The following is a 22,423-nucleotide window of genomic DNA, read 5'->3' on the forward strand; positions in this document are numbered from 1 at the left end:
AGGTACAGCTTAGGAACCAGCTCTGCCATGCACTTGGGTTGGGAGGTCTGGCTGGGATGGCATGGGAGAAGTGCACTGGGCCTTGTTCATGTCAGGAGAGCCTTTCTAGAAGTGATGCTCTGGTTCACAGTCTGGAGAATATCTGGTTTTGCCTTGTACTTGGAAATAGTAGTGAGACCCCAGCTGCCTGATGTGGAGGCAGTATGCAGGCTGGTATGATTTAGGCCATGACCAATGTTCCCACAATGGCTCTGGGGAAGGTGGGGGCAAACAGGATGTTCTCAGGACTTCTCACTCCCTGTTCTTCCTAATCAGCACCTCAGAACATTTGTTATCTGCCAGGTAGCAGAGATACCAAAGGGACAGGCACAGGGGATGGGGCTCCCAGGAAACGCAGTGTTGGGGCAAGGGCATAGACCGTGGTGCTGAGGAGAGGAAAACACGGATAAAGTTGGCTCTCTTTTCTGTTGTTCCTTCCTGGTCCCTGTGGGCTGGCCACTGTCTCCTTCCGGGCCTCAGAACAAGAGCCAAGCTTCCTCTCAGGTTGAGCTCTCCTGTGGATACTTTGTACATCCTAGGTGTCATGCTAACGCTGGGGAACTCCTCAGGACCAGGGACAGGCCTATTGTGCAGATGAGTATAACATGGACAGGGAAGTGAGTTGTGTCTGTGGGGTAAGGGGAGGCGGGGGTGTCTGCCAGCCTCGGTTTTCCCACACTGTGCAGAATTGAGGTGGCTTAACATTCTTACAATTATGTGTGTGCTTCTCTGAGCTCACTGATCTTGAGTGTGCACTGATGTGCAGATGTGGATGTATGTGCACACATCATTGCATCTGGGAGATTGTGGGGAAACCAGAGCAGGGAGGTCAATGGGAGAAATGGCAGAGATGGCAGCCAGCCTGGTACACCGAAGATGCACTTGCGGACTTACGTGAATGGTCCTCATGGCAACACTACATACACACTGGCAGCCTTGACTTACAAGTTGGGGAGAGAGCCTCAAAGTAGTAATATAAAATAAATGAGCAAGCTTTCCAGCTGGAGCTGATAAATGATAGAGCCTGGACATGACACCAGGCAGCTGGGTCAGTTTCTCTGCCTGGGAGCCCAATCTAAGGCATGTGTGTCACACATGTAGAGTAGCAAATGCAGGTCAGAGAAACAGACGGTCTGCGCAGGGTCAGAGTGCCTGAAGCATTTGAATGCATATGTGTGCATGCACATGCCTGGCACACCAGCTGGCTGGCCTCATTGGCAGATGTGCCCGAGGGCATGTCAATAGTGCCTTTGGGTGCCTACGGAGGAGACAGATGGAACAGGACATGTGCTCTATGTATTTCAGGACATCAGGGTGAGGCAAGACCTTTGTTCTCCAAGGCAGAGGGAGCAAACCGGACTGGCATGTGTTCACTTGGTTGCTGCGGGACAGGGGGTGCTTTGGGCTAGGCTGGGGTGGTGTGCTTTGTTACACGTTGCAATAAATCTGTGAGATTCTTCTCCGTTCCTGGATGACTAGAAAGAACACCCCCACCCCATCCTCCACCGCCTTTCTTCAAGGAATCCCCCTAGACCTGGTGTGGCAGGCTCTGAGTCTGATATGTGAACTGTCCCCACAGAAGTCATTACCACATGAACGCAATAACCAACAGCTGTGGGAGCAGATGTGGAGCTGGCATTGGCTTGTTCCTTGGTCTGCATGGTGTGGATATGGGAGTACCTGGCTCCCTTCAGGAGCAGATTGGCAGGAGCCAAGGAGACAGCTCAGCCTGGACAGAGGGAATACAGAGGGAATGCAGGTTTGGGGTTGACTGTGTCTTTCTAGATGTCTGAGGCCAATAGCACAGCAGGTTAGCATTCCTTAACCACACAGACATCTGCTGCAAAGCCACCAAAACACTGCCTTGTTAGGAGCTGGGCAGTGTGCTGGGCCTGGAGAACAAGGCCTCTTTCTCAGTCCTCAGGGCAGAGCTTGCAGTCCAGAGGAGTGGGCTGGAGGACCGGCTGGAAGATGAGCACTCTCAGTTAGGGCCATCAGGAAAAGGAAGAACTTTGATCTGCTCTAGGGACCTAGGAGGGAAGCTGGGGTGTCTTCACAAAGGTGACTTCACACTGGGTATTGAAGACAAGTGAGTGGTCACAAGTGATGCCTGGCCTGGAGCAGGGAACATGCTGGGGTCCGGTTTCAGCTCCTGAGGCCTCACTGATGGGGAATAAACTCTGACTGGGTGTTGTACCCGAGGTGCCCACACTTGCTGCGAGAGGAGCCTTTGGGCACCTGAGCCCCGTCTCACTGCAAACAGAAAATAAGGAGCCCAAACTTGGCCCCCAAAGAAGCTGACAGAGGAAGGAAACTGGTGTGGTGTGGAGCAGAGGATGGCATTAGTCTTCCCCTGCCCCCCCCCAAGGGGGTCTCTTGGGACCCCCTCCCTCTCTGACACCAGCAAGGCATACTGGAGCTGGGTGGCCCCAGTCCCTCCCCTCATTTCCCTAGAGCTGGCCCGGCCAGTCCTGGGCCACAGGGAGAGCAAGGGACAAGGAGAGGCAAAGTCTGCAGACACCAGGCTGCCATGTCCATCCCCATGTGCTTGGGAAGTGTCCCCTGTCCCCCAGGGGACAGGAGGGCACAAAGGGGGATGCTTATGGCCACCACTAATTTGTAGCTCCCCCTGCCCCCCCCCTGCGCGCACCCCAGCTCAGCAACCCTCTGGGCCTGTCATTCTGAAGAGTGTCTTTGAAGGACTCCTGAACACACAGCCCCTCACTGCTCTAAGTGCCCCTCATATCTGGTCCTCAAACCCGAGGAGGTGGCAGCCTCTTTTACCCCATTTTACAGGGGAAGAACTTGAGGCACAGAGAACTGAGGTCAAGGGTCACCCAGCAGTAAGTGATAGAGAGTTGGGGTGAAGACATCTTTGGTTTGGTGCTGGGTGTGATGCCCCATGCATGTAATGCCAATGCTTGGGAGGCAGACCCAGGAGGATTGCCAAGAGTTAGAGACCAGCCTGGACTACATAGTGAGTTTTAGGCCAGTGTGGGCTACAGAGTGAAACCCTATCTCAAAAAAAAGAAAAAAAAAAAGCTCTGCTGGTCGAGGGTCCTGGGATCCATCCCCCAAACTGCAAAACAAACAAAACACTCTCTTGACTTCTTTCAAGTTGAGTACTTGGACTCCAGAGTTCAGCCACTGTCCCCAGACTCCTGACACCTCCCTTAGGAGGCTGAGGGTGCCAAGGAGGGAGGGGCATGATGTTTTAGATCTCATGAGGAGGGCTGGGGGGTCATAGCTCACTGACAAAGCACTTGCTAGGCAAACAGGAGACCCCCGATTCAAGCTCCAGCACCGCAAATATGTCAAAAATGACCTGGAGGAGTGTGTGGTGTGGCTGGGTTAGCAAGAGTGGGGCGCTTGGCTAGGAGACCCAACAAAAGGGCCTTCCTGACTGGAAGGTTCCAGCCCAGAAGGAGCCCTGTGCTAGATGGGGCTAAGCCCAGAAGGCTTCCCGGAGGAGGTGAGTGATCAAGGTCTCTCACCCAGAGACCGCGCTGTGAGAGGAGGAGGCGGGCAGGGCGCTGGCAGTTCCGAGGCTGGACCTTGGGTGGGCAGTGCGCGCCCCCTCCTCCAGCGCCATCCGCCCCCTGCCAGGGACGCCGGTGCCGCGGGGGCTGTGAGCGGTGGGTGGTCCCCGAGAAGAGCTGTCCAGTCTGTACCTGATGCCTCTTTTTCCTCCACTCTCTTGGTCTCTTTCAGTTGGAGGAGGACAGACTCTCGGGGCACTCCCTCCCGCGGTACAGCCCCCTGCGACGACTGGCGTCCTCCGTGTTCTCCTCCTCCACGCTGGAGACGGAGCACTACCCTCACCCCGGCGGCGGCGGCGGCTCCTCGGGCTCCTCCGGTTCCCTCATTCAGCGCAGCCGCTCGGCCGAGAGCAGCCCCGTGCGTGCTCCCCACCGGCGCCACGCGCCCCTGGCCGCCGGCAACCACAGACTCGTGCCCTCGGTGCTCCGCATCTCGCGGTCCCAGCTGCAGCAGGTGTGGGCACGGTTCACCCACAAGACCTAGGCTGGGCCCCCCCCCCTCCTGGAGGGGGCAGGTGGGGGGGGCTGGGGAGCAGACAGAGACCGTGGTTCCTTCCCAGGACGCAATAATCACAGGCCACACAGCCCATCCCACCCACGTGCAATACGCCCCCTAGAAGGCTGGCCCGAGATACTGTAAAACTCCCGCCCCACCAGAGGCTCTGTCCCCAGAGGCTCTGTCCCGGGTGGGCTCCTTTGCTAGGGGTCAGCCAAAATGGTGCAGGGAGGGGTGGTGTGCTGGCGCAGTTGGACAGGACAGGGGCCCTGAGATGGAGCTACCAGCGGCTCCGAAGTCCAGGGGAAACCAAGGCGTAGGGGAGCTGAGGTGTTCCGGAGCAGGCTGGCTGTGGGGTCAGGTTCTGTTTACTCTGTAGTGTCTTGGTGGGGCTGGGTCGGAGCCACCCCTGACGGGTTGTTGGGACTCGAACCTCTGCAGATGTGCGGCTGTGTCTGTGTAGTTGGGATAGGAGTGTGATGCAGGCTGGTCAAACCCAGCTTGGGGTGTGGTGAGAGAGTGTCTACACTCAGTGATGGGGAGTGGACGGCCCTGTGACTTAGTGAACATTTCCCATGCCACCACCACCAAGGTCAGAGACTCTTCCCTTCCACATCTTACCCCATAGGTGCAGGCTGTGTCCACAGTGACCCACACCATCCCCAAGACCCTTATGTGTCACTGCCTGAGAGGCTTGACTGGCTTGTCTTCAGGAGCTGGGGATGCATAGAGGGGTTCCCAAGGACCAACCTGCAGGCGATATGGAGAATGTGGTAAAGGAGCCAGGACCCACCAGATCCTGGGCACAGGGACATCTTGTCTCAGAACAAGTCCTAGACAGACAGCTCAGATCTGCCATTCTCAGGGGACTCCCCCTGGCGGTACCCTGGGTGTGGTGCAGACGGAACACCAGGTAGGCAGGCCAGAAGATGGCCGAGACACTGCTGGGAGTGCACCCGACTCTTCCTTCCCTCCTGCCCACCCCACTCTCTCCTCTCTTCTTCCTGCCCATACCAGCCAGCAAGGCTGAAGGCGTGGTGGTGAGGAGGCTGCCGGGAAGGCTAGTGACTAGGGAGGGGAGGAGGCTAGAGTTTGCAGACCATGTGTTTTGGTGAGCTTGGGGGAGCATGTGAGTGTGCTAATCCATGACTGTACACACAGCAGGGCTGTCAGGGATGGATGCTCAGGCTGTGTTGCGCACAATTCCAGAGAATGCTATTTACGTAGACCCTGGTATGACCAGCACCTACTGAAGTTACACGGTGCTGTAGCTCTCTGTGTGTGCGTGCGCGCGCGCGCGTGCGTGCTGCGTGTGTGTGTGTGTGTGTGTGTGTGTGTGTGTGTGTGTGTTGTCCTTGGTAGCCTCCTAGGTCCCTATTTTTGCTCTGCTGTTTATGCATTTTTCCCTCTGACCTCTGTTTCCTCCCCACCCTGTGGCCCATCAACTTCCTCAAATAGCCCTGATTTTAGTAGAGGTCTTAGGGCCCCTGGACCAATATGGGGATGCTTACATCTAGTGGGCAGGGGCCAGGAGCCAAGCTATCCACATATGCACATGACCAACTTACTTCTCTAAAACTTTTTTTTCCTAAACACTAATGCCTGGGCCAAGAGCATCTTTTTCATGTAGCAACCAAAGCCAGACCCCAGTTCTAACCATATGCCCTTCTCAAGCCAGGCTGCTCACTTTGGAATGTCCTCCATCCCAGGGCTCTCTGGGCTGGTCTGGATGGCTTTGCCTTCTGCCCAGGCAGGAGTTGGGGTGGGGGGGGGGGAGTCCATGGAGACTGCTTGAGAAAGAACAGAACCCAGCACAAAGGGGAGGGGAGGGGCTGGCTACACAGCAGCCCCTCCCTGCTTCCAGCACTGCCCTCCTTACCCTCGGCCCTCCTCTCCCAGGTGACAGCAGGGGTTCTCTGTCCATCTGCTCCCTAAGTCAGCCTCTCTGGGGTCCCATGACACCAAGTACTTCGCTATCTGGCATTCCTTTCCAGAGTGTTCCACCACCAGACCTGAGCAGAGTTCCACCTCAGTGGCCAGAATTACCCCTGAGGTGTTCCAAGATCCCCAAGTGCCTTAATGCTTAGTCAAAGATAATGGCACAGGCTTGAGCCTCAGTTTTAACATTATATTCATATAACTGTTTCCCAAGCTTATCAGGATGGGGGAATCTGTCCCCCATCTCTCAGTCACAAAGGACAACACTCATGGGAAGGTAGATGTCCTTTAAAGCAAGACCCCCTCCCCCCCATTCAAAATGTCTGGCCCTCCAGAAGGCATCCTTTTGCATTGGCCTCTGTGGTGGAGGAATTTGTAAGCCCACCGTAAGTGATATTGACAGACTGTGTCTTTGGGGTGGCGCTGCTCTGACTTTTTCAAACTTCTCAAGTCTCCTCTGAACCACTTGTGTTAGGCCGTGGTCCTGTGGAGCTGGGTGGAGCTCTGCGTGGTTTGGGGCTGAGTCTGTGGCAGGGCTAGGCAAGAGTCTGTAGTGGTGGCAGACGCTTTTCCTCTGTAGAATTTCCCAGAGAACAGAGCATGTTTGGAGAAGTGAGTGTGTGCCAGGGGCAGGTGTACAGCTTCTCCAAAGCCAGCCTTGCTTAAAGCATAGTGTTTTCACACTTGGTGCCCACACCCTGCATATAGTGGTGTCTTCGGGTGCTCTGTAGTTCACCCCGTCACTGGTACACAGTGCTTCCTATGAGCTTGGCCATGATCTGGGCACCTGACAAAATTAACTCACTTGAACCCCGTACTAACCTATGAGCTAGATCCCAGGGCTACTGCATTCCATGGGTTAACCAGATACTCCCTGTACAAGAACATAAGTTAATAGAAAAGCCACTGAGGCTGAGTAACTGAGCTCTCGTCCCACGGGAATCTCTAGATATTTTGGTCTGGGTGTTGTTTTCCTGCTGGTCCCCTCCTGGAAGAGGAGGGTTGTCTTTGAACCATCCTGTCCTGTCCTAATCTCACCTTGGCATGGGATTGCATCCAGATATGAGGCACCCCAGAGCACTGGGGTCAGTTGAATTGGCTGGACTCTGTCTTGGTCCTATGACCACCCCCTTGACCCCACATTGCCCCCACGTGTTGTACAGCGTCACTGAAGATTAGGTGGGCAGACAAAGATACCGTGAGAAAGCAGGCACCTGGCCTGAGTTTAGTCCCACTGGAGGACCCGAGCAGTCAGGCTCAGCAGAAATCAGCATCACTTGCTGAGCACTGACAGGGGACTTTGAGAGGGTGTCACCAACTCATACAGAAAGCCAAACAGTGTCAGTAAATTTACCATGCCGGGTGGTGGCGGCACACACCTTTAATCCCAGCACTCGGGAGGCAGAGCCAGGCGAATCTCTGTGAGTTCGAGGTCAGCCTGGGCTACAGAGTGAGTTCCAGGAAAGGTGCAAAGCTACACAGAGAAACCCTGTCTCGAAAAAACAAAACAAACAAACAAACATTTACCATAAAGGAACCCACTCTAGTCACTCTGCTCAGCTCAGCCAGTTGCCACTGTCTTCCAATTTCGAATTTTTAATTATTGGCAACACACACACACACACACACACACACACACACACACACACACACGCTAGCAACCTAACTTTGGTGGCCCTGAGGACTCCTCTGTCCCGGGCTGCAGCTCTCAAAGCAAGGCTGTTCTTCAGTAAGCTCTCAAGCCAGGCAGCCACTTGGAAAGCTAGCTGCTGAGTTAGTGGGGCACAATGGTGGCGGTGGTGGTGGTGTGTGTGTGTGTGTGAGCATGTGTGTGTGTGCTAGTGTGAATGTTGCAGTGGTGAGCTCAGTGTGTGAAGCCACTGGATTTTTTCATTGTGAGTGGAGTAGAACCGCCTGACAGGGCCAGTGTTTTCTCAGTGGGAGAGGGTGTCCTGAGGACTGTAGGTCAGTGAAAAATGCTGTATTAAATTCTTTGTAATCAATACATCCCCCATACACTCAAGGCAGCTTGGGCCACAGCAATAACCACTCAGCATTCATCCCAACCACTAACCCTGAGCCCAATAACCAATCTCTCTCTCCGCATTTCTAGTTAGAGGGAAAACAGATCCAGCCCTTCCCAGTGGGTTGTGGGGTGGCACCTCTGAGCCAGGCTGGTCCCAGCACCCTCCTTCCTACCTCTGTCCTCTGCCCTGCCTTGGTCTCTTCTTCTGGGGCAGGGTGGTGCTGTCTGCTCAGACAGGGGCGGGGGACCCTGGGCCACTGAGGATAGAAGGAGCTGTGTCAGTGTTAATGGGTGGTTTGGGGAGAAGCCATGCTTGGGGGGATGTGGTTCCCATTGGAGGTTGAGATGCTCTGTTGGGGTTGGGGACACAGATGATGTGTTCTCTGCTGTTCTTGAGTTGATGTGGCAATTGGGGTGCAAGTGTGGACATCTAAGGGTGATTTCTGCTGTACCTCAATCTCCACTTAGCTATGGGACGCTCCTAACTGGAGGGCGGGGGCCACATCCACCCCACGTCACTGTCTGACATTTAAAGGCATCCTTCTCCCTAAGGGAGAGGCCCCAAGGCTGAGGACCATCTCCCTCAGATAACCCCACACCTACTCAGTGGACTTCCCAACCTGGGAGGCCCCTGAGCCCACCCAAGAAGAGGTGGGGAAGGAACTGGGGACACCTTCCTCAGCCCTCTCCTTTCCCTGGGTTTTCCTGTTACCCCACCACTCGCCCGCGGATCCTGCACAGGCTGTCGGTGGGGAGAATGACCACCCACGCACACGCACGCTCACACTCTGCAGCCTCGCGTACACTTCATCCACTCTCTGGACAGCAAACTTAGCAGCCCCGACCCGGAGCGCCCCCGAGCCCCTGCCGCAGATCTCTAACTGTAAGGGACGTCTGTCGCCCACTCCAGCTCTGTCCCCGCCCCGGGGTCCGTCCTCCCCGCCACCCCAACCCCTGCAGCCGTCGCACCTCGAATGTACGTTCGGTCTTTTTAACCAGCTGCTACTTGGCGTGCCCCGGGTACCGCCGGCCTCGGAGTCCCCGTCCAGCCCCGCACCCGGCCTGCCCGGGACCCCAGCTCCGGTCCCCGCCCCGCCAAGCTGCCTGCTGCTAAAATTCTTCTCTTAGGTTATCGGCCGGCTGTCTGCCTTCGCTCTCGGTTTTGTTTGCTTTTCCTTTCTGCGGCTCGTGGCCGCTGGGTCCCTGGCCTGGAGGAACTCGCCCCTGAGGGCTTCCAGGGGTAGGGTGCAGACCAGGGGCGGGGGGAGGGGGGATTGCGGGGAGCTGGCTCCTAGAGCCCGACCCCTCTATCCCGATTCCGGTTACCTCACCGCCCATAGGGTCGTCCCCCCACTTGGCCTTGCCATTGGATGCCAAAGAGCCCAGAGTTGAGGGAGAGCCAAACTTTGAGCCTAGGCCTCTCAGAGCCACCCCACCCCACTCCCCTTTGCCCATGCTCCAGTCCGCGTCCCTTGTCCCATCCCACCCGCCACTAAGGGCCCTGGGGGGCTCCCCAAACATGCCCCCACTTCCAACTCTTCCCCACCCCCACCCCCGAAAATAAAACTCAGGGACCAACATCTGCTTCCTTTGCACTTGCTCCGTCGACCCCTCCCCCAGGTGGAGGGGCTTCCGTGGGGGAAGGGGCGGGTTCCGGGGCCCCTAGAGTTGATTGACAGTATTGACGCAGAGAGGGGCTGGCCCCTGCCCCGTGAAAGGTGGGACCTGGTGGTGTGGGGAAACTCAGCCCCAGGACCTAACTGAGCTCCCTCCCTACAAAGACCTTATCCCCCTCCCGGGGATGGGGTGAAGCGAGGGATGGGAGGGTGGTTGGCAAGAAGACCCTCCCGGAGGTCTCCAGTCCCAGCCGGTTTATTCCTGAGCGCCTCTCCCTCTCATCCAAGCCTTTCCTCAGCCCCCTTTTGTATTGCAATAATACTGTATTATACGCTTGCACTATTCCCTTACCCCGGCCAGCCTAAGCATGCACGAGAAACTCAAAACCACACACACGAAGATGGGACGCTTCTTCTTTTCTTCTTCTTCTTCTTCCTTCTTTTTCTTTTCTTTTTTCTTTCTCTCCTGTTTCTCTCCGGGGTGCGTCCTCCTTAGTGTATATAGCGGCGTCAGGGGCCCCGGACCCGGGTAGAAAAGCATGCACTGAGCCCCCCACCCCCACCCCAGACTGCGAGTACTGTACAAATCCAACACTTGAAACCGACACGCACACGCGCGGCGCCGCCACGGGGGTGGGACACGGACACGCACCCACGCGCACACGGCCGTGCACGGGCAGGGGTGGGGGCGCCCCGCCGTCAGGCGTCGCTGTGCGAGGGATCTTGTGCCTTTTAAAGTCCCTGTATGTTCATGCAGACAATCCGGAGAGCTTGTGTACTACCAAATCCTGATTAAAGACGCCTTCCAGGAACCTTTGCCTTGGCCTGCTTTCTTTCACCGCCCCCCTCGGGTCCCCGAGGACCTCAGCTCGGGGTGCAGGGCGGAGGGCAAGGGGCTGGGACTGCTCTCTGAGGGACTGGGTGGGAGTGCTGACCGACTGGACTGGACTTACTCTCCCCGGCCCCGGCCCCGCGCCTCCTTTCATGGGAGAAGCTGATGAGTGGCCTCGGGTCTCTGGGACCCCGCTCCAGGTGCCGGCTGGACAGAGAGGAATGCCATTCATTGGAAGTAGGTTAGGTCCCAGGAACGAGTGTGGTGGAGGTGGGGCGCCAGACGGAGAGCCCAGTGCGCTCTACCGTGCCCTGCTTCTGTCCTTGCGCGGTGAAGGGACAGCACCCAAGCAGATTTAGCCCGGGGCGTGCAGGCTTCAAAGGGTCTAGACTAAGAGGGCCAGCACTGCAGAAGCAGGCTGAGCAGACGAGAGTCTCCGCGTCCTGCCTCTCGCCCCTCACCCCGGCTAGGCGGAAGACAGGCGTTGTGCACTGGTGACTGACTGGGACAGGTTCTGGCTGGTGGGCGAGTTCCTCCAGCTGCTGGGGGGAAGCAACCTTTCCCTTGGGGCCCAAAGCAAGTGGGAGGTGAAGGGCCAGTGACAGCCACGGTTCCTATTCCCCCAGGGAGCTCAGAAGCCTCTCCCCCACATACTTGTTGGCTCTGGGTCCTAAAGCGGATGTGGAGGGGGACACAGAGATCTAGTCATGTGTGTGAGGTCTGAGTAGACCTGGTAGCCATATTCCCACCTTCCTCTTCCTTAGCCAGAGTAGCCATCTTAAGGGCTGGGCTCTCCCTCTTGGGTGGCCGTGGTGGAGTGGAGGCAGGGCTCTTGTCCGGACAGAAATACTCTGAAGGGAGCAGGTAGAATGAGGCAGGCGAGTGATGCAGCAGATGTGGTTGAAGATTGGCCAGCAGCTCCTTAGTCTCCGTGTCCTTCCCTCTGAGGCCTGGCATTGCTGCATGGCTGGGGGCCAGAGTGGTGCAGCATGTTTTTTTAAATATTTCACTTTCCAGAGCAGAGGAAGGGATGTGGGCCATTAGGCAGTCCTGACAGGCACAAACCCTTTCCCTGGTCAACTGGGGAGTGTCAGCTAAGCCTTTGCTTTGGCACTAGCCTGTCCCTTCCCCCAGCAACCTTGGGACTTTGAGCTGTGAGTTCCAGGAATGGCTTGGCCAGGGTCCAGGCAAGAGAGTCACCTCATGCACCCTGTGTGGGCACTGGGGTGAGGTGGAGTGGAAGGTCTTCACTCCCTGGGCTAAGGAGACACCAGCTCACTCAGGAGCAAAAGGGGACCAGGTCCGGCCATCTCCCTTTGTGTGTGGTGCTGAGGGTGCCGCACTGACTTCAGCTGGCCTTTGAAACTGGGGAGACAGGCTTCAGGCCCAGGAGAACAGTGCAGTGAGCAGAAGCCTGGGGCTTTTGCTCTCTCTGAGGATCTCCGCTTGAATGGCCTGCTCCCCCTTGGGTCATAAACAGCCAGCACCACCTCCTGCTGAACTCTGGATCATCCCCAGCTGCTTTTGAAACAGTCTCAATATGGGGTCTTGTTTGGTCTGGAACCAAGGAGACCAGGCTGATCTTGCACTCACAGAAGCCCCTAGCCTCTGGCTCCCTAGTGCTAGGATTAAAGCTTTGTGCCACCATGCCTGGCAACCAAGGATCTTCAAATCAGTGGGATGAGCCTCGCCAAGGCAGGCCTGGGAGCCTACACAAACAAGTGAGGATCCTAAGGGTCACTGCCCTGGGGAAAGGGTGATCTCCTTCAGGCCGGCTAGCCCTCCACACAGCTGGGGTGTGCTGCCCTCCCAGAGTTTCCTCAGGCTTCCGAGGCTGGGCACACAGAAAGTGTCCTGGAGGTACCAGCAGACTGGGGGGGGGGGTGTGTGGTAAATAGCTCACTAGACATCTGGGAGAGGCAGGGAGAGTCCTCAGCTTCTATCTGAGGAGGGACACCTTCCTGGAAGGACAGTAGGTGGGAGAGGGGTCAGGGGACTTTAAACAGAAACCCAGTGTACCCAGGCTAGTGTGGGTGTCCCTGTTGGCAAAGCTGAGATCTACAGCCTCCCCTCCCCCACCCCCAAATGCAGAAGGTCCTCCATTCTCCTGTGTGGGAGACAGAGAGGCACTGGCAAATTCTGAGTCTCGTAGCCCTTGTCAACACACTTTCCAGTGTGCCAGTGCTTGCTCAGTGCCTCTACCTCGCCAGCCTGGTGGGTTCTCAGTCCTCCTCTTCCCCAAACAAGGAGGGCAGAAGGGCTTAGAAGGGAGGGGGACTTTTCCTCTAGTTATCCAGCTGCCGACCGACCAGGGTGGGTCTCCCTTGAAGGGGCTTTTGTGTAGAGATTCAGGAGTTGGCCAGCAGGTGTGGGAGAAAAGGTGTTTCTAACAGAGATGTCCAAGACCGCAGAAGTGGGGTGTGTGTGTGGGGGGGGGGGAGTCAGCAGTAGAGAGCTGCTGAGGGCTAGGGCTCAGGGGCGTCTGTGCTGAGTCGGGTGCTGGGTAGAAGGCATGGGCAAAGCTGCCAAGTGTCTGCCTGCCCTTGACTGTCAGTGCATTCACCCAGTCCAGGATTCCCAGCACCACTTACTTGAGCAGCCTCGTCCACTGGGCCTGCTGTTTCCCGCAGCTGTAACCCTGCAAGGCACATCAGTGGATGAAGGGTTGAAGGAAGAATGGAAAAGTAGTGTGGGCAAAACAAACAAACAAACAAACAAACCCCGCTACTGGGGACTTCTGCAGGGGTGTAAAGAGGAAAAAGTTCTAAGGAAGCTTCTAGACCATCAGAAGCTCCTTTGGGGGCCAAGGCTACCTGTCTCTGCACATGAGTTTGCACAGCAGTGTGCACATGAATGTGGAGGTCAGAGGTCAAGGTCAGGCATCTTCCTCTATCACTTTCTACCTTATTTTTCAAATAAAAAAACCCCTGATTTATTTATTTTATGTGCATGAGTGTTTGCCTGCATGGATGTCTGTGCATTGTGTGTGCCTGAGGCCCACAGAGGTCAAAAGAGGGTGTCAGATCCCCTGGCACTGGAGCCATGGATGGTTGTGAGCCGCCACATGGGTGCTATGAACCAACCCGGGTCCTCTGCAAGAGCAAGTGCTCTGAACTGCTGAGCCATCTCTCCAGCCCTTAGTTTTCAAGACACGGTCTGTCTCTCTCGGAATCTAGAGCTCATCAGTTGGTTAGACTGACTGGCAAGGCAGCTAGGGAAATTTCCCCCCAGGCATGTGCCACTACATCCTGGCTTTTTACTTGGGCACTAGTGATGGGACTCAGGTCCTCAAGCTTGTGCAGCAAGTACTTCATCACTGAGTCACCCCCAGCCCCCTCTGCCACCGCCTTTTTTGGTGTTCCTGAGGCAATCTGAATTCACTGCATAGCCCGGGTTGACTGTAGACTCACAGCAATTTTCTGTCTCCTCCGTATTAGGGTTACAGGCGTGTGCCCGCACACCAGAGATACAGGCTGTCTACCTGCTACTACTCACTCCCACAATAAGTCCTCTCAGACAGTGGATTATGCAGAAGATGGTGGATGTTGAGGGGGGATGTCACCAGTTTGCCTTGGAGATTCCTGTCTTATTCTCCACCAGCCTCAGAGCTGAGTGTACTGAAGCTACTGGTTGGGCATCTCCTTTGCCTATGCCAAAAATCATGGTGAGGTTGGAAGGGGCAGTGAACTACAAACCAGGGTGAGCAGAGCAAAAGGGAGTGAGCAAATACTCTCTCTTTGAGCTATCTGCTTATGTGACCCCTTTATGCTTAGGACCTTTGTGGGGTTGGCATTGTGCCCAGTTCTTCTCCTTGGGTAGAGCTCCCTTGCTGCACTCAAATAAATGCATGTCTGCATTATTCAATACTCGATGCATAGATTTTTAATGTCTCACGTAGTAACCAAGACACTGTGTGTGTAAAGCTGGAGATCATCAGTCTTAGTCTTCATCCTGAGTAGCCCACTTTGTTTTTTGAGGCAAAGTCTCTCACTGGGGTCTGGAACTTGCAGATTAGACTAGGCTGGCTGGCCAGTTAGCTCCCAGAATCCTACCTGTCTCTACCTCCCCAGCACTGGGACACCACACCACACACCTGGCTCAAATTTAGGTAGCAAGCACTTTACCAACTGAACCATCTGTCCCCAGCCCCTGCTCCTTAAAAAATTAAAATATGACATCATCCCCCCTCTCCTCCCTCCAATTCCTCCTATATCTGACCTTACTCTCTTAAACTGATGGCCTAGTTTCTTTGATTGTTATTCTTACACACACACACACACACACACACACACACACACACGTGCACACACACATGAATCTATAAATACAAGCTGCTGAGTTACTTTAGCATTGCCTATGTGTATATATGAGTTCAGGGCTGACTGCTTTGCATTAGATAGGCAATTAAGGGAGCTGACCCTTGGTAAAGAGCAATCCCCCTCTCTCGGCTGTCCTTATTTGTCTATAGTTCTTTGTTTAGGGGTGGATCCCCATGACCCCCTCTCATTTTAAAAACCGTCTCACATAGCCCAGGCTGACCTCAGATTCACTCTGCAGCCAAGACTGTCCTTGAACTCCTGATCTTCCTAACTCTGCTTCCCAAGAGCTAGGGTTACAAGTATATGCCACTGCAGGTGGTTAAGGATCTCTTGAGTGAATGAACAACAAAACCCTCCGGGGACTTCATTCACAAAAGAGAGAGCCACATACATCGAACAGGTAGGAAGGAAAGCTGATGAACAGGAGGGCTTTGAAGAACTGTTAACAGACAAGTGTGAGATGCATCACACCAGGAGATGCTGACAAATCAAATGGCTGGGGCATAGATGGGGCAAGGGCAGGGGTACTTCAGCATCTTAGGCTGAGGTCGGGAGAAGGTAGGAGGCAGGGTGGGGCTGAGAGGTGGCTCCTGTGCCGACCAAGGATGGGCACACTCACGTGTGCACTGGGATGACGCTGCAGAGAGGGACGAATGGGATCTGAGTTTCAGGAACTTCAGTCGGGCAGTTGTGAGAAAGATGGCTGGCAGAGCCAGGACTGAGGCAACGGGCAGGCGGCTGTGGAATACTAGACTGGCAGGAAAAAATTCTGTGGGAGCTCTGGGGGAGCAGACACTGAGATGGTTATGTGGGGCTGTGGTGCGGGAGGTGACAGAATTATTTCCCCCTTCAGGTGTCTCGTCTGGATGGACTGTGTGCCCTGTTGGTCTAGGAAGACAGAGGGCCAGTGTGTTTAAAAAAAAAAAAAAGCCCTAAGAAAGTGCTGGACACTGGGCACTTCCCTCCTCCCCCTCTGTGGAACAAAGCCCATAGGCCTGATGTAGGGTTGTCTGAGGATGCCTGTGGAGTGGATTGGACGCACAGACAGAGAAGGGACCAAGGAGAGTGTAGGAGACAGTTCTGCCAAGGGGGCTGGGCCTCTCTAGTCTAGAAGAGAGGAGGCAGAAAGGATGTGATGGAGGTCTAACAGGAGGAAGAGGTTCAGCCGTGATGGGATTGCCAAGGGCTCCACACACGGCTTCAAAGAGGAAAACTTAACTGAGTTCCCTGGAGACAGGACTGGACATAGCTCTCACTGACAGAAGGACAGGAGGGAAGGAGGCTGGTGCTCCAGGGAACCCGTCCACACTCCAGTGGGGGGACCTTCCCTTACAGGCTCCCATGGTCCTGGACAGCAGCCACAGAGGACCTGCCCCTGGTAGAGGGTTAAGGATGGGCACCTGCAAGCATAGTACATTCCAGAAAGTGACTCTGCCTCTCTGTCTGGTCACCTATAGATGGGTTTTCTGAGATGCTCACGCTTTGGGGTTAGTTGGTCGTACGCTAAAGTTGGCTCTATCTGGTGAGGGAGAAGGGGCAGGGAGGAAGGAGAGACGCCAGGATCTGTCCTCGGACGGGGATCCCCTGAGCCTTACTAGATGCCAGGGATCACTCTAGGTCCCGAGGCTACGACAACCATAAAACAGACCCCCTGTCCACCTTCTGGCAGGGGTGGGGGTGGGGTCTCCTAGCTTAGGGTACAGGTGAGGCCTCCTGGGGCCCTTGAGGGTGGGTGACCTCAGTGGGTCCCTGTGTGTACCCCTTACAGGTGTTCTCTGTGGCACCCCCGTTTGAGGTGAATGGCCTTCCACGAGCTGTACCTCTGGGCTTGCCCTACCAGGACTTCAAGAGAGACCTCTCTGATTACCGAGAACGGGCCCGACTGCTCAACCGGGTCCGGAGGGTGGGCTTCTCGCACATGCTGCTCACCACCCCGCAGGTCCCATTGGCTCCCTTTTCAGCCTCAGGCCAATGGGAAGGAGGGAGAGGAGGAGGAGGAGGAGGAAGAGGAGGAGGAGGAAGAGGAGGAAGAAGAGGAAGAAGAGGAAGAGGAGGAAGAGGAGGAAGAGGAGGAAGAGGAGGGGGAGGAAGATGAAGAGGAGGAGGAGGAGGCAGGGGCCCTTGGGGAGGTGCTGGGGCCTCAAAGTGGCTCTAGCAGCGAGCGGAGCACCGAGCGGAGCCAGGAGGGCGCCCCATCCACACTGCTGGCTGATGATCAGAAAGAGGCCAGGGGCCGGGCCTCGGTGGCGGATGGGGACCTGGAGCCTGAGGAGGGATCCAAAACGCTGGTGCTCGTCTCCCCTGGCGACATGAAGAAGTCGCCAGTCACTGCCGAACTGGCCCCTGACCCTGATCTGGGCACCTTGGCGGCCCTCACCCCTCAGCATGAGCAGCCCCAGCCTACTGGAAGCCAGCTGGATGTATCGGAGCCGGGCACCCTGTCCTCCATCCTCAAGTCTGAACCCAAGCCCTCAGGACCTGGAGCAGGGCTTGGGGTTGGGCTGGTGGCCACTGGTGGGCTGGTGGCAGTCACCTCCTCCCCCTTCACCAAAGTCGAGAGGACCTTTGTTCACATTGCAGAGAAATCCCACCTCAATGTCATGTCTTCCGGAGGGCAGGCCTCCAGGCCAGAGGCAGGGAGTGAGCTGGGCCTGGAGGCGCTCTCTGAGGTGGGCACTGCAGAGGAGGGGGCCCGAGTGCCTCTGGAGAATGGCATGGCTTTGTCAGGGCTGGATGGAACGGAGACGGAGAGTTGTGCCCTGTCTGGCCTTCCTGGGGAAACGCCCTCCGAAGTGGTAACAGACACATTGCCCAATGGCCCAGCCGTTGCTGATGGGCCAGCTCCAGCATCCCCACTGGAGCCAGCCAAGAAAGGGACCACTATCTGCCCCAGCCGCCATGCTATGCCAGGTTCTCGCCCCAGGAGCCGCATTCCTGTCTTGTTGTCTGAAGAGGATACTGGCTCAGAGCCTTCGGGCTCACTGTCGGCCAAAGAGCGATGGAGCAAGAGGGCTCGACCGCAGCAGGACCTGGCCCGGCTGGTGATGGAGAAGAGGCAGGGTCGCCTGTTGCTGAGGCTGGCCTCAGGAGCCTCATCCTCCTCTAGCGAAGAGCAGCGCCGTGCCTCTGAGACACTCTCTGGCACAGGCTCTGAGGAGGACACACCTGCCTCAGAGCCCACAGCAGCCTTGCCTAGGAAGGCTGGGCCGGCAGTGACCACCCGGAGCCGGATTCCTCGTCCCATCAGTGTGCCCACGCCTGCAGAAGGGCAGCAGCTTCCTGGCAGACCCTCAGCATCTGACTTGGCTATCACCAGCAGGTGAGAAACCCTGCCAGGACTGGTTGTGGGCAGAGTGGGCAGAGAAGGCCTCCAGGGATGTCATAGAACCAATGTTAAGGACTATGACATCCTCCGGCATCTCTCGGGTCTACTACCATCTCCCATCTGGGCACTGTGTTACTTGTGACTCAAGTGTTAGCTCTGTCTTTGGGCACAAGGGAACAGGAACAGCATTGCTAGAGGGGGATTTGGTGAGGTGGGACCAGGGGAGGCTGCTGGAGACCAGCAGAGCCTACACACAGTCCCTAGTTCACATGGGACATTTGAAACCAAAGGGACATCCAGTAACTGGCATGAAATAGTATTTTGTATTGATATTAACGTAGGAACATTCTAGATTAGAATACAAAACCCATGGGCATTTTAAAGATGACACATGCATGGCCCTTAAGGAAAACCTGTAGCAGGCTCCTCCAGTCATAGCCCCAAAGGCCCTGCACTGCAGGATGGAACACCAGGCCTGATTATTCATCTGTGCCTGACCGCTTCCACCTTACCCAGCTTTGATGCCGCAGATCTCTAGGGCTCAAAGACATTCTGAAAATGTCCCCCTGTCCCCTACCCACGTCCTTTTCTCTTGCCCTCTGCCCCTCAGCAGGCTCCAGCTGCAGAAGCCAGCAGGGTTGGCCACTGCTGTGGACCTCCGTCCCAAACACTCCTCGAGCCGAGGGCCTGGCCCAGGTCGCGCCCAAGTCTCCAGGCCTGCAGCGCCCCGCAGTCCCGGCCTCCCCGCCTCCACCGCGCGCCAGCCCAGCGGGTCCCCGCGGAGCCACTCCCTGTCCCGCAAAGAGAGCTCCTCCCCGCCGCATCAAGCCCGGCCCGGCGCCCCTTCCCCTCGGGGGGTCCTCCAGGCCAGATCTCAGCCCGAGGCCTCCCCAGGGGCCCCCAAGAAAGGACCCAGAGGGAAACAACCGCAGACTCAGCGCGCAGCAACCAAAGGCCGGGCGGCAGTCTCGGAGGGCCGGCCCGGGACCAGATAATGACATCCGCCCACGGCTCTCTGCGGCGCCCCCTACCCTCACCCCGGTCCCCACCCGCAGCCGGCCACACTGGAGCAGCTTCCAGCACAGCCTTATGCGCCCGCGCGCCACCGCGGCCCCAGCTTCCCGCCTGCACCCACCAGGACGCACGTGAGCACATGTTGCGCCCTGCAGCCCAGCCAGCCCACTGACCCCGGAGGGTGCGTGTCTTGGTTCCTCTCTCTGCGTCCTCCCTCCCTCCTACCCTCTGCAGGGACAGGCTCACAGCAGATCCTCTGCCCCGGGAAGGCTCAGCCACTTACGGTCCCGAAGACTCCGCTTTTAGGGCCCGTCCCCTTCACCCACCAGGTCTTGGCTGATTTATACGCCCCCACCCACCCACCCAAGGGGCTTACATCTGCTTACATCTCCTGCGGCCCATCTTGTCCTGGTCCCCATCTTCTTCAGCCTCCATCCCTACCCAACAGGAGAAACAGCCTCAAATTCCAGATGTGTGCAGGCTCTGGCCTGCCCACAGTCTCCTAGGAGCCATGGTGTTCATGGAGTCTAATCTGGGATTGGAGAAGTGGGACTCGGGTCATTGGTTTATTTAGGCTTCAGCGGACACCTCTGGTCTGGCTAAAGTCAGCTCTATGTGAGGCACAGGGCATATGGTTCTTGAGAGGGGGTTGCTCCCCATGCCTCTGGGGAACAGAAATACCTTTCCTGAATAGAAATGAAAGAGGCCTCTAGAAGCTTGGAGCTGCATCTCTGGTCAAGTGTTTCCCAATGGGAATCTGGAATGGGGCTTTAATCTCTGGTCCTCTGGTCTAGTGCTCAGGACCCCTTACCATCAGGAATTCCTTCCTGCTTTCTAATCTCAATTCTGCATCTTCAAGTTTCAGTCAACTCTCAGAGTTCCGTGTAGGTGGAGGGACTGGTTATCACGGTCTGTGTGCTGGTCATTTGAGGACTCAGGGACTCTGTTCTAGTCATCCTGCCACCTCTGCTGTGGCAGTGTGCTGGCTTAGACATCTTCTCCCTCAGTGGGCACAGGAAGCAGGATGAGGCGAAGTGGCTCCCGGAGGCAGAGTCTAAAGGGTTCATTTCACTTTAGACTGTATGTGATGCTAGCTGGCACCCACCCCCGCCCCACCCCAGCTCACCCTGGGCCCCTCTTGCTCTGAGCCAGCCCACACAGCTGAGATGCTCTGTGCCTCATTTGGCTTCTGCATTAGCTCACCCACCTCCTCAGGAGCCTCAGCTGCTAACATCTGGGGCAAGCAGCACTCTGCTGGCTGCAGAGGTCTAGGGCAGGGACTCCCTGCAGGCCTCCCATTAAAGCACTCCCAGCCTCCATGCCCTGCTCTCGCCCTCCTGTCCTTCTCTGAGCCACAGAGAGCAAACCAAGACATTCAGATGATGAGGAAGGAAGGAAGGAAGGAAGGAAGGAAGGAAGGAAGGAAGGCAGGCAGGCCATGGTGCACCAGCAGCCCAGCCCCACCTGTACCCAGGATGACTGACTGGAAGCAGCTTGGTGCCCGCTGAACTCCTCAGGGAGAGTCAGCTGGTCTGGTGAGTTGCTTCCACGAGAAGAAGGTAGCTGTACAGACCAGCCCAGGGAGGACACCAGGGTGGATAGTCTTGGAGGTCTATCCCACGCTGTGCGGAAGCTCCCAGAACACTCAGGAAACCTCTCTGGATTCAGTTGTCTTTGCCACAGAGGCTCCTCTCTAATTGCCCTCTAGTCTAGCAGAGGGTAGAGGACCCACTTCCTCCCACCCAGAGCTTTTATGAATGACAATCAGCTCATGCCAGGTGGGGACCAGGGCATGACCCCTGGTGCCCAGGCCCTGGGCCTGCTCCTTGCCACCAACCGAACCATGAATGTAGGGCCCTCCCCCCAGTCTCATTTCTGCTCTAGGACCAACAACACCTTGGTTTGGAGATGGGAGGAAAGGGAGGCCTGAGAAAGCCCCAGGCTCACCCCAGCCCCAGCTTCACCCAGCACTTGAGCTGGCACAGATATAAAACCCAGTCTACCCTTAGGACTCCAGACCTCCACAGGGCTCCAACCAATCTCAGGCCTCTACGTCAATAGTGTCATCAGGCTAGAAGGAAGGAGGGACAGGACCAGCAGAGGTGAGTGGTGAGGGGACCAAGTGGCCCCTCTCCCCAGGAAGGAACCAGGGCAGGGGATACCACGTCTCCCAATGCCCCCCCACCCCCGGCTGAAGCCCTTTCCTCGAGAATCATTCACCCTTTGCGCTAGGCCCTTCAGGTTCCTCCCCCGCTCCACGAGAGTATCACACCACCCTCATGTCCCAATCCTTTCTGCTCATGGCTCAGATGTGGGGTGTGTTCACCTTAATAAGCCTTCCCCCCACTCCCAGCCATACTGTGTGCAGAGGGGTGCAGGAGAAGGGCCCTGCCCCAGGCACATGGCTCTCTGGCTTCCCAACTCCTCCTGCGGGGCCCGGCCTGCTCAGTCTCCTGAGCCCCTTGGGCAGGTGTTAGGGGACAGGGAGTTGCCCTCCCCCTCCCTGGGAAGCAACAGAAGAATGTTTACATGCCAAACCGAATGTAACAGCCCTTGGCCACCCCTCCCAGTCACTGCATGGCCTCTGCCCACCCTGTGACCGCCCACCCCCTGACACCAACACTATGGAAGAAGCTGTCACCACCAGATGGGGTCTTCAAAGGGAAGTAGCCATTACACCATTAAAAAGCCTGTGGACCTTTCTGTTGGCCTGGACTCTTTTTCCCTTTAGGGAGGGCAGGGCAAAGCCCGGCCCCTGAGGGTGGGGGTGGGCAGGAGAGAAGAGACAGGATGGTGCGAAGTGGGCAGAGATGTCAACTGCACAGAAGGAAAAGGAAGTTCAGCTTGTTGGGTCTGGGTGATTTGTTTAGGGTCTCCCAGAAGGAAAGTGTCCTAGCGAGGCTTGGACCTGGCTCCCTGGTTGTCTCTGCGGAAGGCTGTGGACTCTCCATTGGGCCTAGCACAGAGATAGAGCAAAACTACCATTGCCCTAAACGAAGCAGCTAGAAGTGACTTCTAGCAAGGGCGGAGCAGCTCACAGTCGCCAACGCCAAAGCAGAACCCGCCCTGACCACCACCGCCTGAGACTCAGCCTCAAGTTTATCCTATGGATGCACTTTTGAGACAACACAAGTTCAAAGTCACCCACCGTGCCACGCTGCAGAGCGAGCCTTGCCTACTAATCTGAAACCTAGGAAGTTGTGCAAACAGTGAGGGTTCGCCTTGGATGGTACACATTTGTTTTGTATCCAAGCCCGACAGAAGAGCCAGGCTTGGTGG

The 22,423-nt window shown here is 56.5% G+C and overlaps 1 protein-coding gene across 1 annotated transcript in view; it reads left to right on the plus strand.

Moving 5' to 3' along the window:
- The window catches only part of Ttbk1 (tau tubulin kinase 1), a 43,599-nt gene extending 21,752 nt beyond the window's left edge, over positions 1-21,847 (plus strand). The window contains 3 exon segments of the mRNA XM_036167938.1: positions 16,574-16,756; positions 16,758-18,124; positions 18,744-21,847. Coding sequence (XP_036023831.1) covers positions 16,574-16,756; positions 16,758-18,124; positions 18,744-19,125 — 1,932 coding nt within the window. The 3' untranslated portion in view covers positions 19,126-21,847.
- Positions 21,848-22,423: the final 576 nt, after the last annotated feature.

Source organism: Onychomys torridus, chromosome 18, assembly GCF_903995425.1.
Source record: "Onychomys torridus chromosome 18, mOncTor1.1, whole genome shotgun sequence".
NCBI classification, from domain to species: domain Eukaryota; kingdom Metazoa; phylum Chordata; class Mammalia; order Rodentia; family Cricetidae; genus Onychomys; species Onychomys torridus.